The 22279-nt window shown below is 33.9% G+C and overlaps 2 protein-coding genes across 3 annotated transcripts; both read left to right on the forward strand.

The window, feature by feature from the left end:
* The first annotated feature begins 6392 nt into the window (after positions 1–6392).
* Positions 6393–16015, forward strand: LOC137812969 (putative pentatricopeptide repeat-containing protein At3g23330). The gene is made up of 4 exons (XM_068615232.1): positions 6393–8828; positions 9355–9412; positions 15403–15490; positions 15583–16015. Exon 1 carries the CDS (start codon positions 6460–6462, stop codon positions 8509–8511), a length of 2052 nt encoding a protein of 683 aa, XP_068471333.1. The 5' UTR covers positions 6393–6459; the 3' UTR covers positions 8512–8828; positions 9355–9412; positions 15403–15490; positions 15583–16015.
* Positions 16016–18283: 2268 nt separating this feature from the next.
* On the forward strand, positions 18284–21419 carry LOC137812970 (heat stress transcription factor A-8). Of its 2 annotated transcripts, XR_011081307.1 has the most exons (3): positions 18284–18668; positions 19722–20808; positions 20982–21419. XR_011081307.1 is itself a non-coding variant. In XM_068615233.1 (2 exons), exons 1-2 carry the CDS (start codon positions 18450–18452, stop codon positions 20583–20585), a joined length of 1083 nt encoding a protein of 360 aa, XP_068471334.1. In that variant the 5' UTR covers positions 18284–18449; the 3' UTR covers positions 20586–20887. The 2 variants fall into 2 exon arrangements, 1 of the variants encoding a protein (XP_068471334.1); XM_068615233.1 differs by lacking the exon at positions 20982–21419 and having other exon boundaries at positions 19722–20887.
* The last annotated feature ends 860 nt before the right edge of the window (positions 21420–22279 follow it).

Below are 22279 nucleotides of genomic sequence, written 5' to 3' on the forward strand. Positions count from 1 at the left end.
ATACATAAGACAAAAACTCGATTATGTAAGAACACCTAATTTATTATCGTTATATTAAATTATTTAATAAGAATAATGTCGTATTTTATTATGATTTTTTTAAATAGATAAAAACGTTAAAAACATTAGTGAAAAATAAATAAATTATTTTATTTTATAGATAGTATCACAATATTAGTATTGATTAATTAATTTTATATAGAACACTGTGCATTAACAAATAAAAAAAGAGAGCTTGAAGACTGATTATGAAATGGTTAGTTATCTCGTGTTCATATCATTGAAGTCATAAATTATTCTGAGTTTTATGTTTGACTATCATTACTTCAGCCTCTGAATCACGACACGGTCTTGGTTCTTCTGTTTCAAGTGCTTCTGTGATGTTGGATCGTAAACATGGAACAGATCGAATACCATTCACACAACAAGGTCATGTTTTGGAAGGTTTCGGATTTTGTCTTCTGTGTCAACTTCAGTTTTTGTCTTGTTGGCTTCTTACCAGCCAAAACAAACAAGATCTTCCTTATGTCACCATTACATAAGCTTATTCAAGAATTAAAGAGTAAATTTCCCATTAGGTTTATAATTACTTTTCAATGGAAAATTTTATTTAGGAAAGAAAAATGACTCTTCTAACAAAAAAAAATACGATCCTAGCTTAGAAGATTATGTTCACTATAAATATAGAAAAATTTGTAGCTAAATTATTATCTGTCAATTCTTATTATAGGTTTTCTGTTATATGTTAAAATAATTTCTTGATTTCATTTTATCCGACATTATTTTTGGTTTTTTTTAATATTAAATATTATAATTTTATGAGATTTTTTATTCTCTATTATACTGCATTGATTTACATTGATACGATATTAATGTCTTTAATTACATAAATAATCGATATGTTCGTGATAATATCAGTTCGATTCATGACAAGACAATCTCACTAGTAGTTTCAAACAGAAGGCAACAAGATTATGTTTAAATCTACAATAAATTTAATCATTTAGATCAACAACTAATTTATATATTCTGGATACGGACTTCACCTATAACACTACAATAGCCTTAAGTTAAAAATAGTCTCTTGAAAATAATTTTTCATTTTTTTTTTATGTTGAAGTTCTGATCGAAGTTATTTTATTTCTTCATACACATAACTGGTGATGATCTATGGTTAAATTGTTAATGAAAGTTAATTTAGTGATGTCGATGATTAAATTTCGTTGTCATTGGAAACCGATTTTTTCAAGTTGATTGCCAAATTGGTGACTTTAAGATTGTGGTGTTTTATGTGTGGTTTGCAGCATCGTAACCATTATTATTGCTACCTGATTTCTGAGGCAACTTTTCATCGTCACAAACCATGTGTGCGTACATAAATGCTTCTTATGGTCTAATTATGGGATTCAATTTTCGCTTTTATGATAGATTCTAGATTACACTGTGTTTCATTTTTGTTGGAAGTTTAAAAGATTATGAGTTATTGTGAAATATGATATTATATAGTATTTATTTTAGATAAATATGAATTTATATAATATATTTATCATTTAATATATATGGTTAAAATTATTTTTTGTTGATTTGAGATTTTTTATTTTGTGGTGATTATATATTTATATGTAGTTAAATAGAATAGTATATGAAATGTGATAGATATATTAAGAAATGAATTGTATCTATTTATATATTATAAATTGAGTTTATTAGATGAATTTTTTAAATTACTCTAATAATATATTAAAAAACGAATTATATCTATTTATATATTTGAATTCACTTTTTCGTGAAACATTATGAATTGATTTTATAATATGAATTTTTTAAATTAATCTACTAACATATTCAAAAATATATTATATATAATTGATTTTATCATATGAATTTTTTAAATTAGTCTAACAACATATTACAAAATATATTCTATTTATTTATATATTATGAATTAATTTTTTTTTTAATTTACGTGTGTGTGGTTTAAACAAGTAACAAATGAATTTCAATGTTAACATTTATTTGAATTTATTTTTTCAATACTAACGTGATACTCTATTAAAACTTAACATTGACTAATCTTGCAAGCAATGCTAAGGTTTTGAGATTCAGATTTTTCTACTAAAATGAATCATATAAATGGGAAAAAATTATATGATATAAAAAAATATCACTTAATGCGTAATTCATACGTTACATAATGATATCTATTTGGTTCTAAAAGAATAAAAGCTCATGCCAAAATAATTCTTTGATTATCTCTATTAACTCACAAAAAATCTGTAATTACTAACTTTGAGAAAAATGCTAATAAGCAGTGTATCATGATCATATATTAATTACGTACATGTTTTATTTACATATGTAAAATTATCAAATTATTCAGATTTTTTTTTCAAAAATTATCAGAGTTAACCTTTAAAATAAATTAATATTTATTGAGAATTTTGTTAAAACTAATTCATTTCAAGAATTACTTATAAAAATGGAATATTGTATTTTTCATATTAATAATTTTAACATGTACTTTTTTTATGCAGTTTAAAGGTTATTATAGACAAAATAGAAAGGACAAAAAAAGGTGGACAGAACAATAATAGAATGTATTATTTCAAAAAAGGATAATGTAGGAGTAGGTAACAAATTGCACCTCAACAGTTATAAATTATTTAATATTATTAAAAGGAATTAAATGTTAATAACTAATAATTAAATATTCATAACTTTTTCTTTCACCTTCCATTATTTATAGAACATGTCTCCCTAAAACCTCAGCAATAGATATTAGGTGAGATTAAAACGCAGAGAAGTAACAATATTACATAATTTTTTCATACGTTATCATCCTCACTAATTAAGTAAAAACATGATAAGAAAAATAATCATATATATATATATATATATATATTATAAAAAATAAATTAAGTAACAACAGATATCCAAAATTTCTGAAAGTACTTTTTTTACAAATCATAACTACAGAAGTAGATGAAATAAAATATTTATGAAAAACTAAACATACATGTACTGATCGGGGCTGGACGATGGATAGAGATCACAGTATCCGATTAGTGTTGATCAACATGACCAAAATTATTAAGTCTAACAGAAGACTAACAAAACTAAACTACAATTAAACATTAACTAATACACTCTTAACTATGATTCAAAATTCTAATTCGACTCAATAACAAATGATCCATAATAATCATATAAATGGTTATGCATCTCGAAAAAAAAAAGTACGTCATTATTATGCATTAATTACACCTAGCACTGAATACAAAAATTTCACCTAAACTTCAGAGTGTCTGAAAAGTTGTAAAGTTATTTTGAGAAGAGAAAAGATAGAGAGAAAAAAAAATAATGATCTTTGTTTTAACCACATTGGAGGACAATAAACACTAACAAAAATATAATTGAAGTGTATATGAAATTTACTAATCGTTTTTGGGACAAATTCACTATAACAGAATAAAATATATATATATATATATATATATTAACAATGGAAAAAGTCATAAAGTCTTTTATAAAGTGTATGTGAACAGAAGACTAAATAGTACGAAAATTATAGTACTCATGTCTAACTAAAATTCATCCGTATATATTTAATTCTTAGATATAAAAAAATTAAAATGATCGACAAGAGAGAAAAAAAACAATCAAATAACATCTTCAATAATTTGTTTTTCTACTCAAATTAAAGAAAATTGATTAGAGAAAATAATGGAGCAATTTTTCATTGCCTCTTCATCCACTTATTGGTAGAGACAAATAAAAGACCAACAAATAAATTGAAAATGAAGGTTTATATTTTATTTTAATCCTTTTCTGTTTCTGAAAACAAATGTCATACTTTCATTCTACTTTTTCATTTTTACCTATTTTTATTTGTGGCAGAAATAAAATCTTTCATCTTTTCATTAGAAAAGGTTATTTTTAAAATTATTTTTCTTCAATAATATTTTATCAAACTTTATTTATCTCTCTTAGAGATATTACTTTAAGACATAGTTTAGTACACTAAAGAATCGATAGACAAAAAAAAAACTTTGATAATGTTTTAACCATATTTAACAAAACAATGTTACAACTACATATTGAACGTATAAGAAGAACAATTAAATTTTAGGAACAAATTAGTTATTAATATATATTTTTTTCAGACGTGGCTCTTACGTTTATTAACCTTGGGAAATCATAGACATAAAGTAGTGGTGTTCAAACTATGTCCAACAAGTACGTTTTGTCTTTTTTCACACCAAGCATGACTTCTGCTTGACCTATTACAGCGTCCCACAATTACCAATAAGTTGGACTCTGTAAACTACTAATGTGAATCACAGAAAATTGTATAACAATTTGAAATTAATTATTTAAAAAAAAAATCAATTATTAAGAAGTGAATTTTAAGTTTAACTCAATCTTATCAAATCAAAATCGACTTATAAATTGAAGTTTGCACCCAATTATATTTCATAGTACATCATAATTTATAGTCGATGTAAGATCTTCAACATACTCTCTTCATGCAGAGGCGGTCAATTTGAGCGTGAGATTATGTATTTTTTTATGGTTCGATAGCGGTCCAATAGCGGGTGGCCTGATAAACCCAACAAACTTTCACTATGACAGAATTTAAGATGACTCTGATATCTATATTAATAAACGTACTTTAAGTCGAATTCAATCTTATAAACGAATTTATAAGGTAAGATTTACACCTACTTATATTTATGTGGATTCTCTACCATCATTATTTTTTGTTATTTTTTTTTCTATTATATAATATTAGAGTTCTCGTGTGAAAATTATGACAAAAATTTTCTTCTGTGGCAAAAAAATAATAATTCTTCTTTCATTTATAACATGAAGAATAGTTTTGATGAAACTATTTTTGTCTTTTATTTAAAGATTATACTAATCCATTTTTATATTTATTGGATCAAAAGTTAGTCAAGTTGAATGGTAAATTCTCCGAGGTGTGAATGATCTATGAACTATTTAGAAAGATTTTGAAAGCATGCAATCACCTAATACATTATACACGTCTCAACCATGGAAGGAAGAACACAAAGAAAAAAAATAAAAATAAAATCAAATAGATAAGGTGAAAAGGACAACAGAATATGACATCCTGATTTAAAAGATATATGCATTATTAATTCATTACTTAAAAAATCTTCTTAAGAATAGAATCTCAATACAGCATAATCAGTTTCTATTAAATAATAACTAAATTTAGAGATTAAAAATAATTAGTTATTATATTAACTAAATTAGATACTAATTTAAAAATTAAAAAATTATCTAAAGTGATTTCTATTATTACCAAAAATTTATAAAATAATTTATAAATTTGTATCCAAATTAGTTATCTAAGTTTTAGTTTCTAAAAGACTATTAAAGACTAATTTAGAATATAAAGTAGTAAATAACTAAAATTTTAGTAACTAATAATTAGATACTAATTTAAAATTTATTTTATAATTTTTTATTAATAATAAAAACTATTTTATATATTAATAATTTTTTATTTTATAAAATAGTTTATAATTTAATTAAATATTAACTAATTAAATATTTAATGATTTTTCGTGTGAAGCTACTTAGTCACAAAATATCTAACTTATTATATTTAAAGTGTATAGGAATAGAGTGCAGAAGTCTTCTATTTATATGATAATAAAGCATGTTCTAAATCTTTCACACCCTCCTTCTCTTCACCATTTTCATTCTCTTCGTTACTACTCTTGTTGAGATTCACAAACTTTTCTCACAATTATTCTTTGCAAACCAAAATAGGTTTTCTTCTATAATTTGCTTGACTTGTTTTTTAGTTTTTTTTTTTGTTGTTGCTTATAATCAGTTTTGTGCTCTTGATCATTATCACTTCTTAAATTGGGCTTCGTTTTTAGTTCAAAATTTGTGACATTCAATTTCTCTCCCTTTGGATGGTTTTCACGGTAGGAAGAAGAGATTGAAAATTATTCTCAGGTTTTTAAAGATTAGAAGGGAAGGGAAGAAGAAAGGCAAATATTATGGAAAGAGAATTAATGTGAGAAAGTAATTGATAGATAAATAAAAATTAATTCATTATATTAACTTATATTTATTATGTTCCGATCTCAAGTCGTTGGACAACATCGTTAGGATCAATTATCGCATCCAAGGTATTGTCCGCTTTGGAGGTTGGTGCTCCGTCACAGTTTTGTCCTTAAAAAACGTTTTTTAAGGACAAAACCGTAACGGAACACTGACCTCCAGACAATACTCAAATGTGATGATTGACCCTAGCGATGTTGTCCAACAACTTGAGATCGTAACATTTATGAAAATAAGATTGGAAAATAATAAGTTTTCAATATATCACTTCTTTATAATTTATTACAACAAACTCAGTTTAGTTTAGAGAAAGTTTTAAAATGTGAAACTCCGCGGCCAAACCCAAGGCTTCCTTCCATGAGTTCCACCCAAAGTGTAACGAGAAGAATCCTCCGGAACCCAAACACGGTGGTTTCAACGTGCCAAGCCAAACAGCTCCACGCGCAAATCGTGAAGGCCAGAGCAACGCCGCATTCTCACTCCCTCGCATGGCTCTGCATCATCAAATGCTACGTCGCTCACGGCCTCCTCCGCCACTCCCTCGCCGCCTTCAACCTCATGCGCGCTTCAGGCGTCTGCCCCCACCGCCACGCCTTCCCTTCCCTCCTCAAAGCCTCCACGCTTCTCAAACACTTTCCTCTCGCTCAGTCGCTCCACGCTTCCGCCATTCGCCTCGGCTTCCACTTCGATCTGTACACCGCCAACGCGTTGATGAACGTCTACTCCAAATTCCACTCTCACAACGTGTTCGACCAATTTTCCCAAACGCTCCAATACCATAACAATTATAATAATACTAATAGTGATAATAATAATTTTGCTGTGAAAATTGATTGTGTTAGAAAGGTGTTTGACAGAATGCCTGTGAGGGATGTTGTTTCGTGGAACACTGTTATTGCTGGGAATGCGCAGAATGGAATGTATGAAGAGGCGTTGGACATGGTTAGGGAAATGGGAAGGCAAAACTTGAGGCCTGATTCCTTTACTCTGTCTAGCGTTCTTCCTATTTTTGCGGAGCATGTTGATGTTATCAAAGGAAAGGAAATTCATGGCTATGCCGTTAGACACGGGTTTGACAAGGATGTTTTTATTGGAAGTAGTTTGATTGATATGTATGCGAAATGTACTCATGTGGAGCTCTCGGTTCGTGCCTTTTACCTCTTGTCCAATCGTGACGCCATTTCGTGGAACTCCATCATTGCTGGCTGTGTGCAGAATGGGAGATTTGACCAGGGGCTCGGGTTCTTTCGTCTGATGTTGACGGAGAAGGTGAAGCCAATGCAGGTTTCATTCTCGAGTGTTGTACCGGCTTGTGCTCACTTGACAGCATTGAACTTGGGGAAGCAACTTCACGGATATATAATTAGACTTGGGTTTAATGGTAACAAGTTTATAGCTAGCTCTTTGGTGGACATGTATGCCAAATGTGGTAATATTAAGATGGCTAGGTATATTTTTGACAGAATAGAGATGCGTGAGCGTGACATGGTTTCTTGGACTGCCATCATTATGGGATGTGCGATGCACGGGCATGCCCTTGATGCAGTTTCCTTGTTTGAGATGATGTTAGTTGATGGAGTGAAGCCCTGTTATGTGTCATTTATTGGTGTTTTAACTGCCTGTAATCATTCTGGGTTGGTGGATGAAGGATGGAAGTATTTTAATAGTATGAAATCGGAATTCGGTATTGCTCCTGGTTTGGAGCACTATGCTGCTGTTGCGGACCTTCTTGGTAGAGCTGGAAGATTGGAGGAAGCCTATGACTTTATTTCTAACATGGCTGTGGAACCAACGGGAAGTGTGTGGTCTGCATTGTTAGCTGCTTGTAGGGCTCATAAGAATATTGAACTGGCTGAAAAGGTTGTTGACAAAGTACTTTTGGTTGACCCTGAGAACATGGGGGCGTATGTTATGATGTCAAACATCTATTCAGCTGCCCAAAGATGGAGAGATGCTGCAAAATTGAGAGTTAACATGAGGAAAAAGGGCTTGAAGAAGACTCCTGGGTGCAGCTGGATTGAGGTTGGAAACAAAGTACACACTTTTCTGGCTGGAGATGAATCACATCCGTATTATGACAAAATAAATGAGGCGTTGAGTATTTTGTTGGAACAGATGGAGAAAGAAGGTTATGTCCTTGACACAAAGGAGGTGCTCCATGATGTTGATGAGGAACATAAACGGAACCTGTTACGCACCCACAGTGAGAGACTTGCGATAGCATTTGGCATCATTAGCACTACTGCTGGTACTACCATCCGTGTAATAAAGAACATCCGGGTGTGCGTGGATTGCCACACTGCAATTAAATTTATGGCAAAGATTGTTGGCAGGGAAATCATTGTAAGGGATAATAGCCGATTTCACCATTTTAGGAATGGGTCTTGTTCATGTGGAGATTATTGGTGAAATAGCAACTATGACTATAAAGGGGAAACCAAGCATGTCGACATTATAGCTGCATAAACAGTACTAAACTGAGAGGTGGATTAAAAATGCTACGAAATCAGTGTAAAAAGGATAGACTGTAATCAAGGCAAAAAATGGGTTAAGAAGTTGGCTGCCAAGCCATAGAAGTCATGCCATCAAAAATGCTTTTGAGATAAGGCCTGTGTGCTCTCAGCTTTTTTAAGAGATGGCCTGGGAATTGGGATTCTGATTACACATTGTCCAATTTCATGCAAGCATTTTAAATTGAGTACTGATTCCCTACCTTAAACATCATTGTGAGTGTTCAATTACTTTTACAAATTTCTGTTGGGTTCAGCAGAAGGTCCTGTTTTTATGTATTTCATTACCTATTTGACTTCCTACATAATCAATTCAACAAGAAAAGTTAATAAACAGATATAAAAGACACGCATTTGAGTTGTGTATGTCATTGATGAGTGTTAACAGCACTCATTGTCTTTCTCTGTGCCCTTATACTGCCATTGTAGATTACAGGGAACTAAATTAGTACTAGGATTCAAGAACATTAATTTTTAAAGCTTGGGCTGTTTTTTTAGTTACAATTCAGTAAAGAGTTCTTAGAGATTATGTCTCCTGTTTCTCTTCCATATTTTTCTTTAAAGAGCACTAAGACTTATGAACAGAGCAAAATGCATTCAACTTCTTTCGTATCTCTGATGGAAGTACATGGGTAGCCTTATTGAGTATCTGATTATCATGTTTATTGACTTCTTAATTATCCTTTCTTGGTGTCTATAAACGTGACCAAGAATTTTCTTGTTTTTCCATTTTTCTTTCCAGACGCAGCTTGCTGAACGACAGCAATCTTTTCTGCCCGACACAAGATAACATTCTTCAAGTATCCTTTTTAATGCATTTTACAAGTATTATTTTTATGAATTATTTATGCTTTTCCTTTATTAGTTAGTTACATAAATATCAAATATTCCATGGATATAATATGAAAATTAAGGAAAACAGAATATTTAAATTATGCAATTGCTTGCTAGTTCTTCTGAATTAATCAGCAAAATAAGACTAACGAATTCTCTGTTAAAATCTACAAGAGATAGTGATACAGACCAACACAGAAAATAAGAGAAAGGAGGTAAACGTGGTATATTATGGATACTGAAAAAGGGAAAATACAGTAGGAGGCTACTGTCCAGAGCTATGCTCCTATAGAGAATTAGCATTCTCCATTCTGCAAAACTGCAATATTCTTTCTCCCCCCCCCCCATTCTCATGCTAAGCTGTGCCTATAAGGATACACGCCTCACACACCCACAAATCCCGTAACTAATTATCACCCAACCTTTTCTTTCTCTCTCTCTCTCTGCCACCTCATCATGCTCTGTTAGCCTTTTCAATTCTGTTTCTCCTAGTGTACACACGCCATATTCTAGGCCTATGTAAACGTGGATCAGCTTGAACATTCTTTTGGGCCCATGAATCATTTTGGGTTCTATCAATTCCACCTTCTTGAGATACAACCTTGTCCTCAAGGTTAAAAGCGGGAAATTGATTGAGAATTGTGAGTTCATCTTCCCATGTTGCTTCATCTTTTGATTTGCCTTGCCACTTGATCAAACACTGCTTCACCTCGTCGTCCTGCAGATACTCTGTTCTGCTAGCTAACACCAATTCTGGTTCTGCTGTCTCAACAATTTCACCAGACAGACTCTCAGGAAGGTCTTTCTCCACCTGGCAAGTTCCCACTGCTTTCTTCAGTAAGGACACATGAAATACTGGATGAATACGTGAGCTGTCGGGTAGTTGAAGCTTGTAAGCAACTGAACCAATGCATTCCAACACTTGGAAAGGTCCATAAAATCTAGCAGACAATTTAGGATTGATTCGATGAGCTACGGATTGCTGTCTATGTGGACGTAATTTCACAAAAACCCAATCCCCCACTTCAAATTTCTGGTCATGTCGCTTCTTATCAGCTTGAGCCTTCATCCTAACTTGTGCTCTGAGTAAGTGGCCTTTTAATTGTCGTAACGCTTCATCCCGGTCCAACAGCTCCTGCTGAACAGCCTCTACCTTAGTTTCTCCGACAGCAAATCGAAGTAAAGTTGGGGGTTTGCGTCCATAAACGATCTCAAATGGGGTGACCCCAATGGACTCATGAAAGGTAGTATTATACCAATACTCCGCCCAATGCACCCACTGGATCCATGTTCGTGGCTGGTCAGCAATAAAACACCGTAAGTACGTCTCTAAGCAACGGTTAACGACCTCTGTTTGTCCATCCGTTTCGGGATGATAAGCTGTACTCATGGTAAGGTGAGTTCCCTGCAACTTGAACAACTCCTTCCAAAAGTTGCTGACAAAGATAGGATCGCGGTCACTTACAATAGACTTCGGTGTTCCATGTAAACGAACCACTTCCTTGGTAAAGTGTTCTGCTACCACTCTAGCTGTGTACGGATGCTTGAGGGGAATAAAATGAGCATACTTGGATAGGCGGTCCACGACCACAAACACCGAGTCAATTCCCTTCACCTTTGGTAATCCATTGATAAAATCCATGGATAAGTCATCCCAAATTTTTTCTGGAATAGGTAGAGGCTGTAATAATCCACCGGGAGTGGTTGCCAAGTACTTCTGCCTCTGACAAACATCACAACTCCTGACGTATTCTTGAACAGCTCGTTTCATCCCTATCCAATAGATGTTGGCAGCCAACTTCCTGTAGGTACGGTAAAAACCCGAATGCCCTCCTTGAGGGGTGGCATGGAATTCGTGAAACAACTTTGGGATCCACATGGACTGAGCTGAAATTACTAAGCGCCCTTCATAGTATAAAACCCCTTCTCTATATGAGAAACCAGGTTTACTTGTGGTATTTGCTTTGAGTGCTGCAATGATAGTAGCCAAAGCCTCATCTTGATGAACCTCCTCCATTAACTGCCCTCCGTCACTCCACACAGGGTAAGAAATTAAAGAATGCAACTCCCCTGTCTCGTACATTCTGGACAAAGCATCTGCCCCTCCGTTCGTGGCCCCTGGTTTATAAACAATGTCAAACTGGTACCCCAAAAGCTTGGCAGCCCAATTCTGTTGGTCCATGGTGGAAATCCGCTGATGCAATAGCTGCCGCAGACTCTTTTGATCAGTATATACAATAAATTGCCTACCTAACAAATAAGGGCGCCAGTGCTGCACAGCCAAGACAATTGCCATCAATTCCTTTTCATATGCTGACTTTGTCTGATTTCTTTCACTCAAAGCCTTGCTAAAAAAAGCCACAGGTCTGGAATTCTGCATAAGAATTGCCCCTACTCCACAGCCCGAAGCATCACTTTCAATGATGAAAGGTTGTGAAAAATCAGGTAGAGCAAGAACTGGGGCTGTTGTCATCTTTATCTTCAAAGTGTCAAATGCTAGCTGAGATCTAGGATTCCAGGTGAATCCATCTTTCTTGGTCAGCTCCGTCAGGGGACGTGCTATCCTCCCGTAGTCCTTGACAAATTTCCGGTAATATCCGGTAAGTCCCAGAAAGCCTCGCACACCTTTCACATTTTTGGGAGTTGGCCAATTGATGATACTAGCAATCTTGGCAGGATCCATAGTCACCCCTTGTTGAGAAACCACATGACCCAAATACTCTATTGAACACTGAGCAAAAGCGCACTTCTTCCTGTTGACAACCAACTTCTGGTCACGTAAGATCCTCAACACTGTGGAAAGATGCTGAAGATGGGATGGCCAATCGTGACTGTATACCAGTATATCATCGAAGAAAACCAACACAAATCTTCTAAGCATGGCTCGAAACACCTCATTCATTAGGGACTGAAACGTAGACGGAGCATTCATCAGGCCAAAAGGCATTACCAAATACTCGTAGTGCCCCTCATGTGTGCGGAACGCCGTCTTGTGGACATCTTCACCTCGCACCAATACTTGGTGATACCCGGATCTGAGGTCAAGCTTGGAAAAATACATAGCTCCGTGCAACTCATCAAGCAACTCATCAATCACGGGAATTGGAAACTTATCCGGCACGGTTGCTTTATTCAAAGCCCTATAATCCACACACATTCGCCACGATCCATCCTTCTTCTTCACCAGAATAACAGGGCTAGAAAAAGCACTCTGACTGTGGCGTACTAACCCTGCTTGCAGTAATTCTTTGGTCTGTTTTTCTATTTCATCTTTGGGATGATGGGAATAGCGATAGGGTCGAACATTTACCGGACCTTGTCCTTCCAACAGGTTGATTCTGTGTTCTATTTGTCGCCTTGGTGGTAGTCCAACGGGCGTTGTAAAAATTTCTGCAAACTGCTCCAATAAATAGTCGAGCTGCTGTTTCTGAATTGGAGTCAAACTCGTCATCTCAGTGGTCTGTGCAACTCTGTTCTGGGGCACCAATTCAGAGGCAAAAAACCATTCCTCAACCCACTTACGTGTGTTTCCCACAAAGCTTTGTAAAGCTATTTGTGCAGTATGTTTTGTGCTCTGTCCCTGTACCATGACCCACTCTTTGTTGTGTTGGAATCTCATGGTCTGCTTTCCCCAATCCACCACCATTTCTCCTAAGGTAGCCAGCCACGACATGCCCAAAACCACATCAATGCCTTCTAAATCAAACAGCAAGGTATCCACAAATAATTTAATTCCCTCTAATTCAATTTCCACCTGCTTACATTCTCCTCTGGCTACAACCTTATGACCATCTCCCAAGCGAATTCTCATTTCCTTAGTGAGTTCCACTTCCCATCCCATGGTTTGAACCAACCTCTTAGAAATGAAGTTGTGTGTTGCCCCACTGTCAACTAAAATCACAATGGGTACTCCCTTAATTGCACCTTCCAATTTCATTGTCTGGGGTTGAACAGTACATGTCTGCAGGCTCAATACAGTGCATTCACCATCAATTTCCAGGTTCTCTTCTTCCATCTCCGTTGAAATCAAAGCCTGCGCTTCACCTTCTTCCTCAGATTCTTCTAACACCATTATCCTCAATTGTTTATCCGGACATTGGTGAAGGGGGTGAAATTTCCCCCCACACTTATAGCATAACCCTTTCTGCCTTCTTTCCAAAAGTTCCTGGTAAGGAAGATGGCGGATTCCACGATCCTTCTGTGTTGCACGTGATTTTTCTGTCGCTGGTAGCCGCCCCTGTTTTTCATCGTTGTTTTGGATCATTACCCAGCCTTGACCCTGTTCACGGCCCACCGAAACTGGCCCATTCATAGTGGGGTGGGTCGACATATTGTATTGACCAGACCCATACCCGAATCGGGGACCCATACCTTTCGACCCAGTGGCAACCCGATTGCGACCCTGCAACTCGTTCTCTACTGCCTTCGCCAATGTAATGAGGCGTGAACGTGGCAACGGCCCCATCGCACGCATACTCCTCACTCTCGCACGAATATCATCGCGCAACCCATGGATGAAATACCCAAAATATTGTTCATCTGGTAATTTTGGGATCTGGGCTATTAAACGTTCAAATTCCAGAACGTAGGTGTCCACTGAACCATTCTGCTGGAGTGAAGACAATTGTTCAAAGACATCTCCCTCACTAGTGCTTCCATAACGCTCCAGCAACTCTTGGATGAGTTTCTCCCAAGTCAAACCAGAATCCAGATGCAGCAGAGAATTGAAGAAATGAATTGTAGATCCCTCCATACAAAGATGGGCTAAGTTCACTCGTACCTCAGGACTGGTTTCCATGACATGAAAATAGACCTCTGCTCTAGCAATCCATCCAGCAGGGTCTTCACCAGTGAACATCGGCAGTTCGACCTTCTTCACTGATTGACGAAACTCGTCCAACAGTTCTCCGTTCAGCTTCAACCATCCTGAGCCAAACGTCGGTCCGCCGGAATCTCCTCTTTCCTCACCGTTCCGATTCTTGTTTCCGCTACTGCCTGTCTCCTTGTCTCCATCAGTCCGCTTCAATTACAAACTCTGGCTCAGCATCGCCAATAGTTGTTCCTGGTTACTCTCAGCCTTCAATTGCATTGTGTTGAGTGTTGCACGTAGGTTAGCAACTTCATTTTCCAGAGCAGATACTTTGGCTTCCATCTTCTTCGGTGGCATTCGTCAGAATTGTCACACCTCCTAGCACTGGTTTCTTCCTCGCAGATCCGGCAGGTCGGACCAGTTTGATACAGACCAACACAGAAAATAAGAGAAAGGAGGTAAACGTGGTATATTATGGATACTGAAAAAGGGAAAATACAGTAGGAGGCTACTGTCCAGAGCTATGCTCCTATAGAGAATTAGCATTCTCCATTCTGCAAAACTGCAATATTCTTTCTCCCCCCCCCCATTCTCATGCTAGGCTGTGCCTATAAGGATACACGCCTCACACACAGTAACTAATTATCACCCAACCTTTTCTTTCTCTCTCTCTCTCTGCCACCTCATCATGCTCTGTTAGCCTTTTCAATTCTGTTTCTCCTAGTGTACACACGCCATATTCTAGGCCTATGTAAACCTGGATCAGCTTGAACATTCTTTTGGGCCCATGAATCATTTTGGGTTCTATCAGATAGAAGTATTTTTCTGAAGGAAATCAGCATTCTACCAATTTGCTAGCTATCTTATGGATTCACATTTTTCCAGCTTGAGTTGAGATCAATAAAACTTTAAGCATTCACAAGGCTCCTATTTGTTTATACTTTTCAGCAGAGTTGGGAAATTATGGTAAAAAGCTGCTTTAGATTGTTCTGTATTGTTGTCAAGAAAAAAAAAATTGAAAAATGAAGGAATTTGTAATTCTTGTATAACTGTCTGTAGTTCTTGAGTGCATAAATTAAACAGTATTTCATCCTTTGGTGATTCCAGAGTATTTCCCCTAATCTTTAGTCCTTAACGTTAAACCAGATCAAATATCCAAATCTTGGTAGATAAGAACCCCTCATTTCTCTGGTGATCATGGAGGTTGCAGATTTAAGGGTCAGAGACTCAGAAGGTAAATCTTGGTGTTTAGATTCCATGAATAGCTTCTCATTCATAGTTCTTGGGTCAATAATCTCATGGAAGAAATTTCCTCTTCATTTCTAGGAATAAAGGGGTAAGTCTAATAATGCACAAGGTTATAACCATTTGATGCCCCATGGAGGTTCAAATATTTCACTTTATTCCAGCATGCAGAGAGGTTGTTTTTGCAAGATCAAATTCAGTTCAGAGGGAATGTATAGGACATAATCAGCCAAGACAGGTTATTGGCTATCAATCTGTTCTACATAACCACATAAACTTTACGTGCATAGGAGGTGCTGAATTTGGACCTTCACATTCATGAGAAAATCCAATTTCTCCTTTTATTCTGTTTGAGGGCATCCATTAATGCTTTTCCAAAATGCTCATGGTTTAGCTAGTTCTTTTGCTGCCAGCATTTTACTTATTCTTTCTGTATCAAGCTGTTTGTGGAATGGTATCTCGTCTGGAGATGTATTATTGTTCGCTCTGTGTTATAGTCTAAATCTTTTTTTTTTCTATATTGATGGTACCCACTTGTGATTGCACACTGCTACAGATCTTTGCTAGAAGAAGCTCTTTGAATGATGGTTCAATCTCCAAATGTGGAGGGAGGTCAACTTCTGTTCACACTTAGCTGAACAAAGGTGACACGGTTATGCTGCTTCTTAAAATCACTTCATATTTTAGGCTAACATAGTAACATCATTAAAAATAATTACATTTAAATTTCATAAAAAAAATTGATTAAGCAAATAATTTTCCAATCAAAACAATAAAGAATAAAGTTAAAAAAACAAGTTTGAATATTAAAATATCAATATTAATAGTAGTGAAGGAGGTATAATGTGAAAAAGAATTTCATACTCATCTGTGATTTGCTAACTAGACTTAGGCTAATTCTTCCTGTAATCATTTTTTTAAAAATCCCAAATTGTTTTTTTACCTTTTTGGAATTTTTGCATCTGAAAAAAAAAGGTTTTCAGATCTTGACCTCAGGAAGTTCCTGTATTGCAGATGATCATATCGGATGGTACATCTCAATTCATATTTAGAAGTTCATATTCAGAATAACTGTTTATTTGTGTTTCGAATATAATTATTCAGAAAATTAAAACATTTTTTGTACCGTACATGTTACAATTTATCTGGTGCAGGGAAAGTTAGTCCTAGACTTAAAAACATCAGAGAGCCAAAGGTATAAATTCCAACAACACAACTACTCACTATTGGTAGTAGTCAAACCCAACTCATCACACAATAAAAACATGTCTACATTACCTATTTTTCATTAACTTTTTCCTGTTCTTATTATAGGTCAAAATAAACTAAACAACAAACTGAATAATGTGTATGTCAGAAAAAATAATGTGGACTTGACTTGCCTGTTGATCTGACTACAGATAAATAAAATATTTTTGACATATTCTTTTTAAAATATTTTTATTACTAAATTTTGTGTGGGTTTTATTAAAAGAGAAGCCAATGACTTTAAAAAATATCAGTATGGAACTTACCTTGTCTAATATTAAATAAGATGTTAAAATGAATGTGTGAAATAGTAAGTTGTAAACATTTTTATTTACAAATTAGTAAAATTCATTATTTAAAGATTCAAATCACTCACAAAATAAATAAATTATTGTCTTTAATTATTTCAATTGATTAAACAAATGATAAGGAATAAAAAAACAGGTAACATAAACAAAAACAAAGTAGAAAATAACAATTTCATGATTTAATTGGTTGAACTTTTTATAATGACTTGAATGATTGAATTAAACCATTCAATCTGGTAATCAATGAATTCAACAACAAATGTCATATTTGTATGACCTAAAAAAATTAAATTTGACCGTGTGGGTGAACGAATTTATTACATCATTAAGTTGTTCTTGCGTTCACTTCTGTGTTTTAATGAATTTTTTTCACCAATATTAAATAACTAGCTAACTCTTTCTTAAGAAGCAAAGAAAAATAATTTTTTATTCAGCTAAATCATAAATCATTCATAAAATAAATAATATGCTTGTCCATAAAATTTACATAATTTAACAAAAAACATAAGTATAAATCAAAATAATAAAAATTTCCTCATAGTAAACAAAAATTGTTAAAATAATAGCTTGAACCATACTGTAGAACAAATCAAATCTAACTTATAGCACATTTAGTATTGAATGATTTTGAATCTAAACATATTAGAAAAATCTTCAGTCATAGAATAAATCAAATCCTGCTAAAAAAAGTCTTGACCTAACAAAAATTTATAAATAATTGAAAATAACTTTATTTTGACATAACAATACTTACAAATTGTATTATAAGTATATTTTTATTTAAAAATTTCACATTGAAAATATGTAAAGTTTTTAATAAAAAGTAAATTTTAAAAATAAAGCTTCAAATTTAATTGGACAAAAATAACTATATCTGTGATACCATTATACAAAATGTAAATAAAGTTTGAGCACAGTTCATCTGTAATGCATTTTAATTTTCAAATTCATTGTTTATAATTTCAGTGACTTACACATATTTATATAATTTTTTAAAAAATGAAACTTATGTAATTCAACCTTTTGAGTTGGACGGAGAAGGATGACTCCTTGTGCAAGTAATACAGAAACGATATCGTACGAGTGTTTAACCGAACCAAACCAAAATAAATTAAAATATTAGAATAGTAAAATAAACTATAATAAAAAGGACAAAACTTGATGAAAAAGTTATACCAATATTATTTTTTAATTTATATTTATATAAAATATCTGAAGTCTGGTTTGATTCGAAAACCCCCAAAAAAGAAAAAGGTTGGAAAGTGCTATGACGGTACATAAGGAGCCGCATGGAAATTTCATTTCATTTAATTTGTAGTTTACAACTTTGAACTCGTCTCTTCAGTTCCCTTTTCTCACTCTTCTCTTTTCTTCTTCTTTGTTGTATTCGCGATGGTGAAATCGAACGAAAACGGTTCCGCTTCGGTTCCTCCGTTCTTGAAAAAATGTTACGATATGGTGGAAGACCGGAGCACGGACTCCGTTATCCGTTGGAGCGACGCCGGTGACAGTTTCGTCATCTCCAACACCACTCAATTCTCCGTCACGCTGCTTCCTACCTATTTCAAACACAACAATTTCTCCAGTTTTATTAGACAACTCAATATTTATGTTCGTCTCTTTCACTCTCTGCTTCGGTTCAGAATTATTGTTTCTTAGTTCTTTGTTTCTCTTAGTTATCCGAAGATAAATAAATAAATAAATAAATTATTATTTGGTATGTTTGTAATTCGTTTTTCATCTGATTGTGTGATTCATAAATTGGCTGCAATTTCTATAGTGTTTTGAAATCGTTGGCGGTGTTGCAAGAATTAGGTTATGGTTTGATGCAGAGACTCGCTGTTTGATGCATATAATTCTTGCATGCACTTGAAAACCCTATCTGTTGAGTGAGTCTTTGAACTTGTGCACAACTAGATGCAAAATAAATTGGTGTTTGATGGCATGAGGTTTATCCGCTCAATAGTTTGTTCTGTACTTAAGTATTATTTTGGAGTAGTGTTCATACTGTTCCTTTTATTTGATTATTCATTCTTTTTGACCTTGCATCTTAGAATAGTGTTCATACTGTTCATACAAGTTCCTTTTGTCTAGTAAACTCAATTTGGATTTGGTTGCCTCCAAAGTATGTATTTGCACTTACATTTTAGCTTGAACCAATGTTTTTGAAAGCGATGTCAAGGTTGCTTATGTGAATCAAAAGCGTGTTTGGTTTGGATATCTATTAGTTGCTTATGCAAACTAATGTTCACTCATTCTAAAGCATGAAGAAGAGAAACAAAAATTTCTGTCTTGCAGGTTGAATGTAGATTTAGATAATTGCAATTGATAGTCGAACACACTATCAATTTGGAGAATTAGATTACTTCAAACTTTAAGTTTACAAACTTTTTTTCAAAGCACAATCTTAGAAAAAAAAATTATGTGCCTAGTATTTGGGGTGGGCTTCTTGTTGACTGATAAATTAAAAGCATCTTAAATAACAGAAGCTACAACATCTAAGGAGTATCGGCTTGTTTATATTGATAGGCTTGTTTGATATGCTTGTTTATATTGATATGCATGTTGGTGCTTCTATCTGTTTGTTCCTTTATATCTTGTCATTTGTTAAGGTTGAGGAGATTCTTTTAACTGCAACTAATTGGTAACTGAAATATCTATCAGGGTTTCAGGAAAATTGATACAGATTGCTGGGAATTTGCCAATGAAAACTTTGTTAGGAATCAAAAGCAATTGTTGAAGAATATACGCAGAAGAAAACATCCACACATTGCAGATCAACAAAAAGCATTGCCTCTGAATGACAATTGTGATGAACCACCCCAAGAGGCACCGGATCATGGCCTTTGGAAAGAAGTTGAGAATCTCAAATCTGATAAAAATTCGCTTACCCAGGAGTTGGTCAAACTCAGGCAACACCAGGAATCTGCTGAGAGCAATTTGCTGCTCCTGAGTGATCGCCTTCAAGGAATGGAAAAGCATCAGCAACAGATGTTATCATTCTTAGTCATGGTGGTGCAAAGCCCTGGGTTCCTGGTTCAATTGCTTCATCCCAAGGAAAATAATTGGCGTTTGTCTGAATCATGGAATATATTAGATCAAGATAAACAAGATGACAAGCCAATTGCTTCTGATGGGATGATAATAAAGTATAAGCCTCCTGTAAGTGAAAAACTCAAGCCTGTAGTTCCTCTATCTCCTGCTTTCGAAAAAGAACCCGAGCTCTCTGCAGATGGGCTAAAAGACTTGTGCATTAGTGCTGACTTCATGAAAGTGCTTCTGGATGAAAAACTGTGTCCATTAGAAAGTCATTCTCCATTTCTCCTACCAGATTTACCTGATGACGGTTCATGGGAACAGCTTTTTCTAGGCAGTTCTTTCCTGGGAAACATTGAAGATTCTAGTAAAGAAAGTGAGGGGCACACGGATAGTGGAATGGAAATTGAACCGACAATATCAGATATTCCTGATGAAAATTCTCGAGCTTTTGAATCGATGGTTGTAGAGATGGAGAGAACTCGAGAATGAGAGGGAATTTGGAGACGCCAAAGTTTGGAATCTCATACTGAGCTAATGGAGTTTTTGTTTCTGAAACTAACAATATATAGGGATGGAAGCAATAATGACCATAAGATATTTTTCAGCTGGGCTGTCTTCACAAATTACTTCGCACCATAATTATATTATAGTATTAAGTCGCAATTATTTTCTCTCCCATCTTTGTTGCTAGAAATCCTCATCTCCAATCCGTGTAAGCCTGCTCTCATTCATCTGTTGAGATGCTAAATATACATGTTAATTTTTTGTGTGTTCTTTGATAGAATGCTTAACATATTCTTAAACTTTGAAGGTTCTGTTGATATGGTGCTGTTCTTAAGGTTCAATTTGTATCTGAAAACTAATTCTGATTTTCCTGGTGGACAGGTTTTGCCATCCTGATACATATGAGAATGGGAGATGTCTGGTAGTGCGGCTACCTTTATTTTTTGCATATTATTGGACATGCCTTCATATAATGCAAGCATTCTACTTCTGCATTTTATTTTATTGCAGAAGCCAGTGCTTGTGACATGCTCTTTTCCTTCTCTCTCTTGGAGTTCTCATGCCTCTGAACTCATGTTTGTGTTTGATATGGCGGCCAAGAGATGTTGTTGCCCCCACAAAAAGGGACATCATGGTACGACATCATTTTTTTGCTTTATTAACTTCAAAACATTTTTGGGTGCTTCATGGGTACATATAAATTCATCACGAGTCTGGGAAACGAGAAATTCTCGAAAAGAACATTACTTCGTAAGCTATTACCTCTTTTCCTTAATCAACACTAGATTAAAATAATAACTATGTTATTTTTTAAAACAATTTTACTCTATCAATGCATTATTTATATAAGTTTCAAATATGTTTTTAAATATTAAAACTGTAGTTATTATGAAACAGGAATAAATATGTCTTCATTTTTGTATAAATTACTATTTAACTAATTAATAATAAAAGCCATAATATTTCGAATGTTTAGTTGTTGGTGACTTAACGGGCATCCATGTAAGGAAAAACAAATAAATGAATATCTATTTTACAATATTATGTAAACAACAATAGGAGAATAGTTATCTTATGACTTCTTAATTGTTTTATTTTTTAAAATTTTATTGTAATGTATTAATTACTTTTATACAACTTTCTTTGATGTAGAATGTTATGAGCATTTACTTGTTGGTAGAAATAGGTGTTTTTAATGCAAGATTGTTAAAATGTAAGAAGGTCTAACCTATGATCCATTATTTTATTTAAAATTTAAAATTTTATATTATATTATATTAACATATTTTAATAAGGTCACTTAATGCTTAAATCTTAAATTTATAACATATACTGTGGTTAAAATACCTAGATAAAAATGTTTTGGGTTTAAAGTGACTTTTTCTTTATTTATAGAATACTGAAAAGTAATTTTCTTACCAATATATGAATGAATTCTTTTATAGTATTTTACTCTATTTTGCATAGATCAAAGTTTATTTGTATATACTTAAAATTTATAATAAACCTTATATATATATATATATGACATTATAATTGAAATTACTTTTAAGATAATATTATTATTATTTTGAAATGAATTTTGTAAATTATCTTGAATTTTCACTAAACCATTTTAATTGTGACATAATACTATTTTTAATTACTACCGATGTTTTAAGAAAAATAATTATAAAAAG

The sequence above is a fragment of the Phaseolus vulgaris genome, chromosome 2 (genome assembly GCF_000499845.2).
Source record: "Phaseolus vulgaris cultivar G19833 chromosome 2, P. vulgaris v2.0, whole genome shotgun sequence".
Taxonomy (NCBI): Eukaryota; Viridiplantae; Streptophyta; class Magnoliopsida; order Fabales; family Fabaceae; genus Phaseolus; species Phaseolus vulgaris.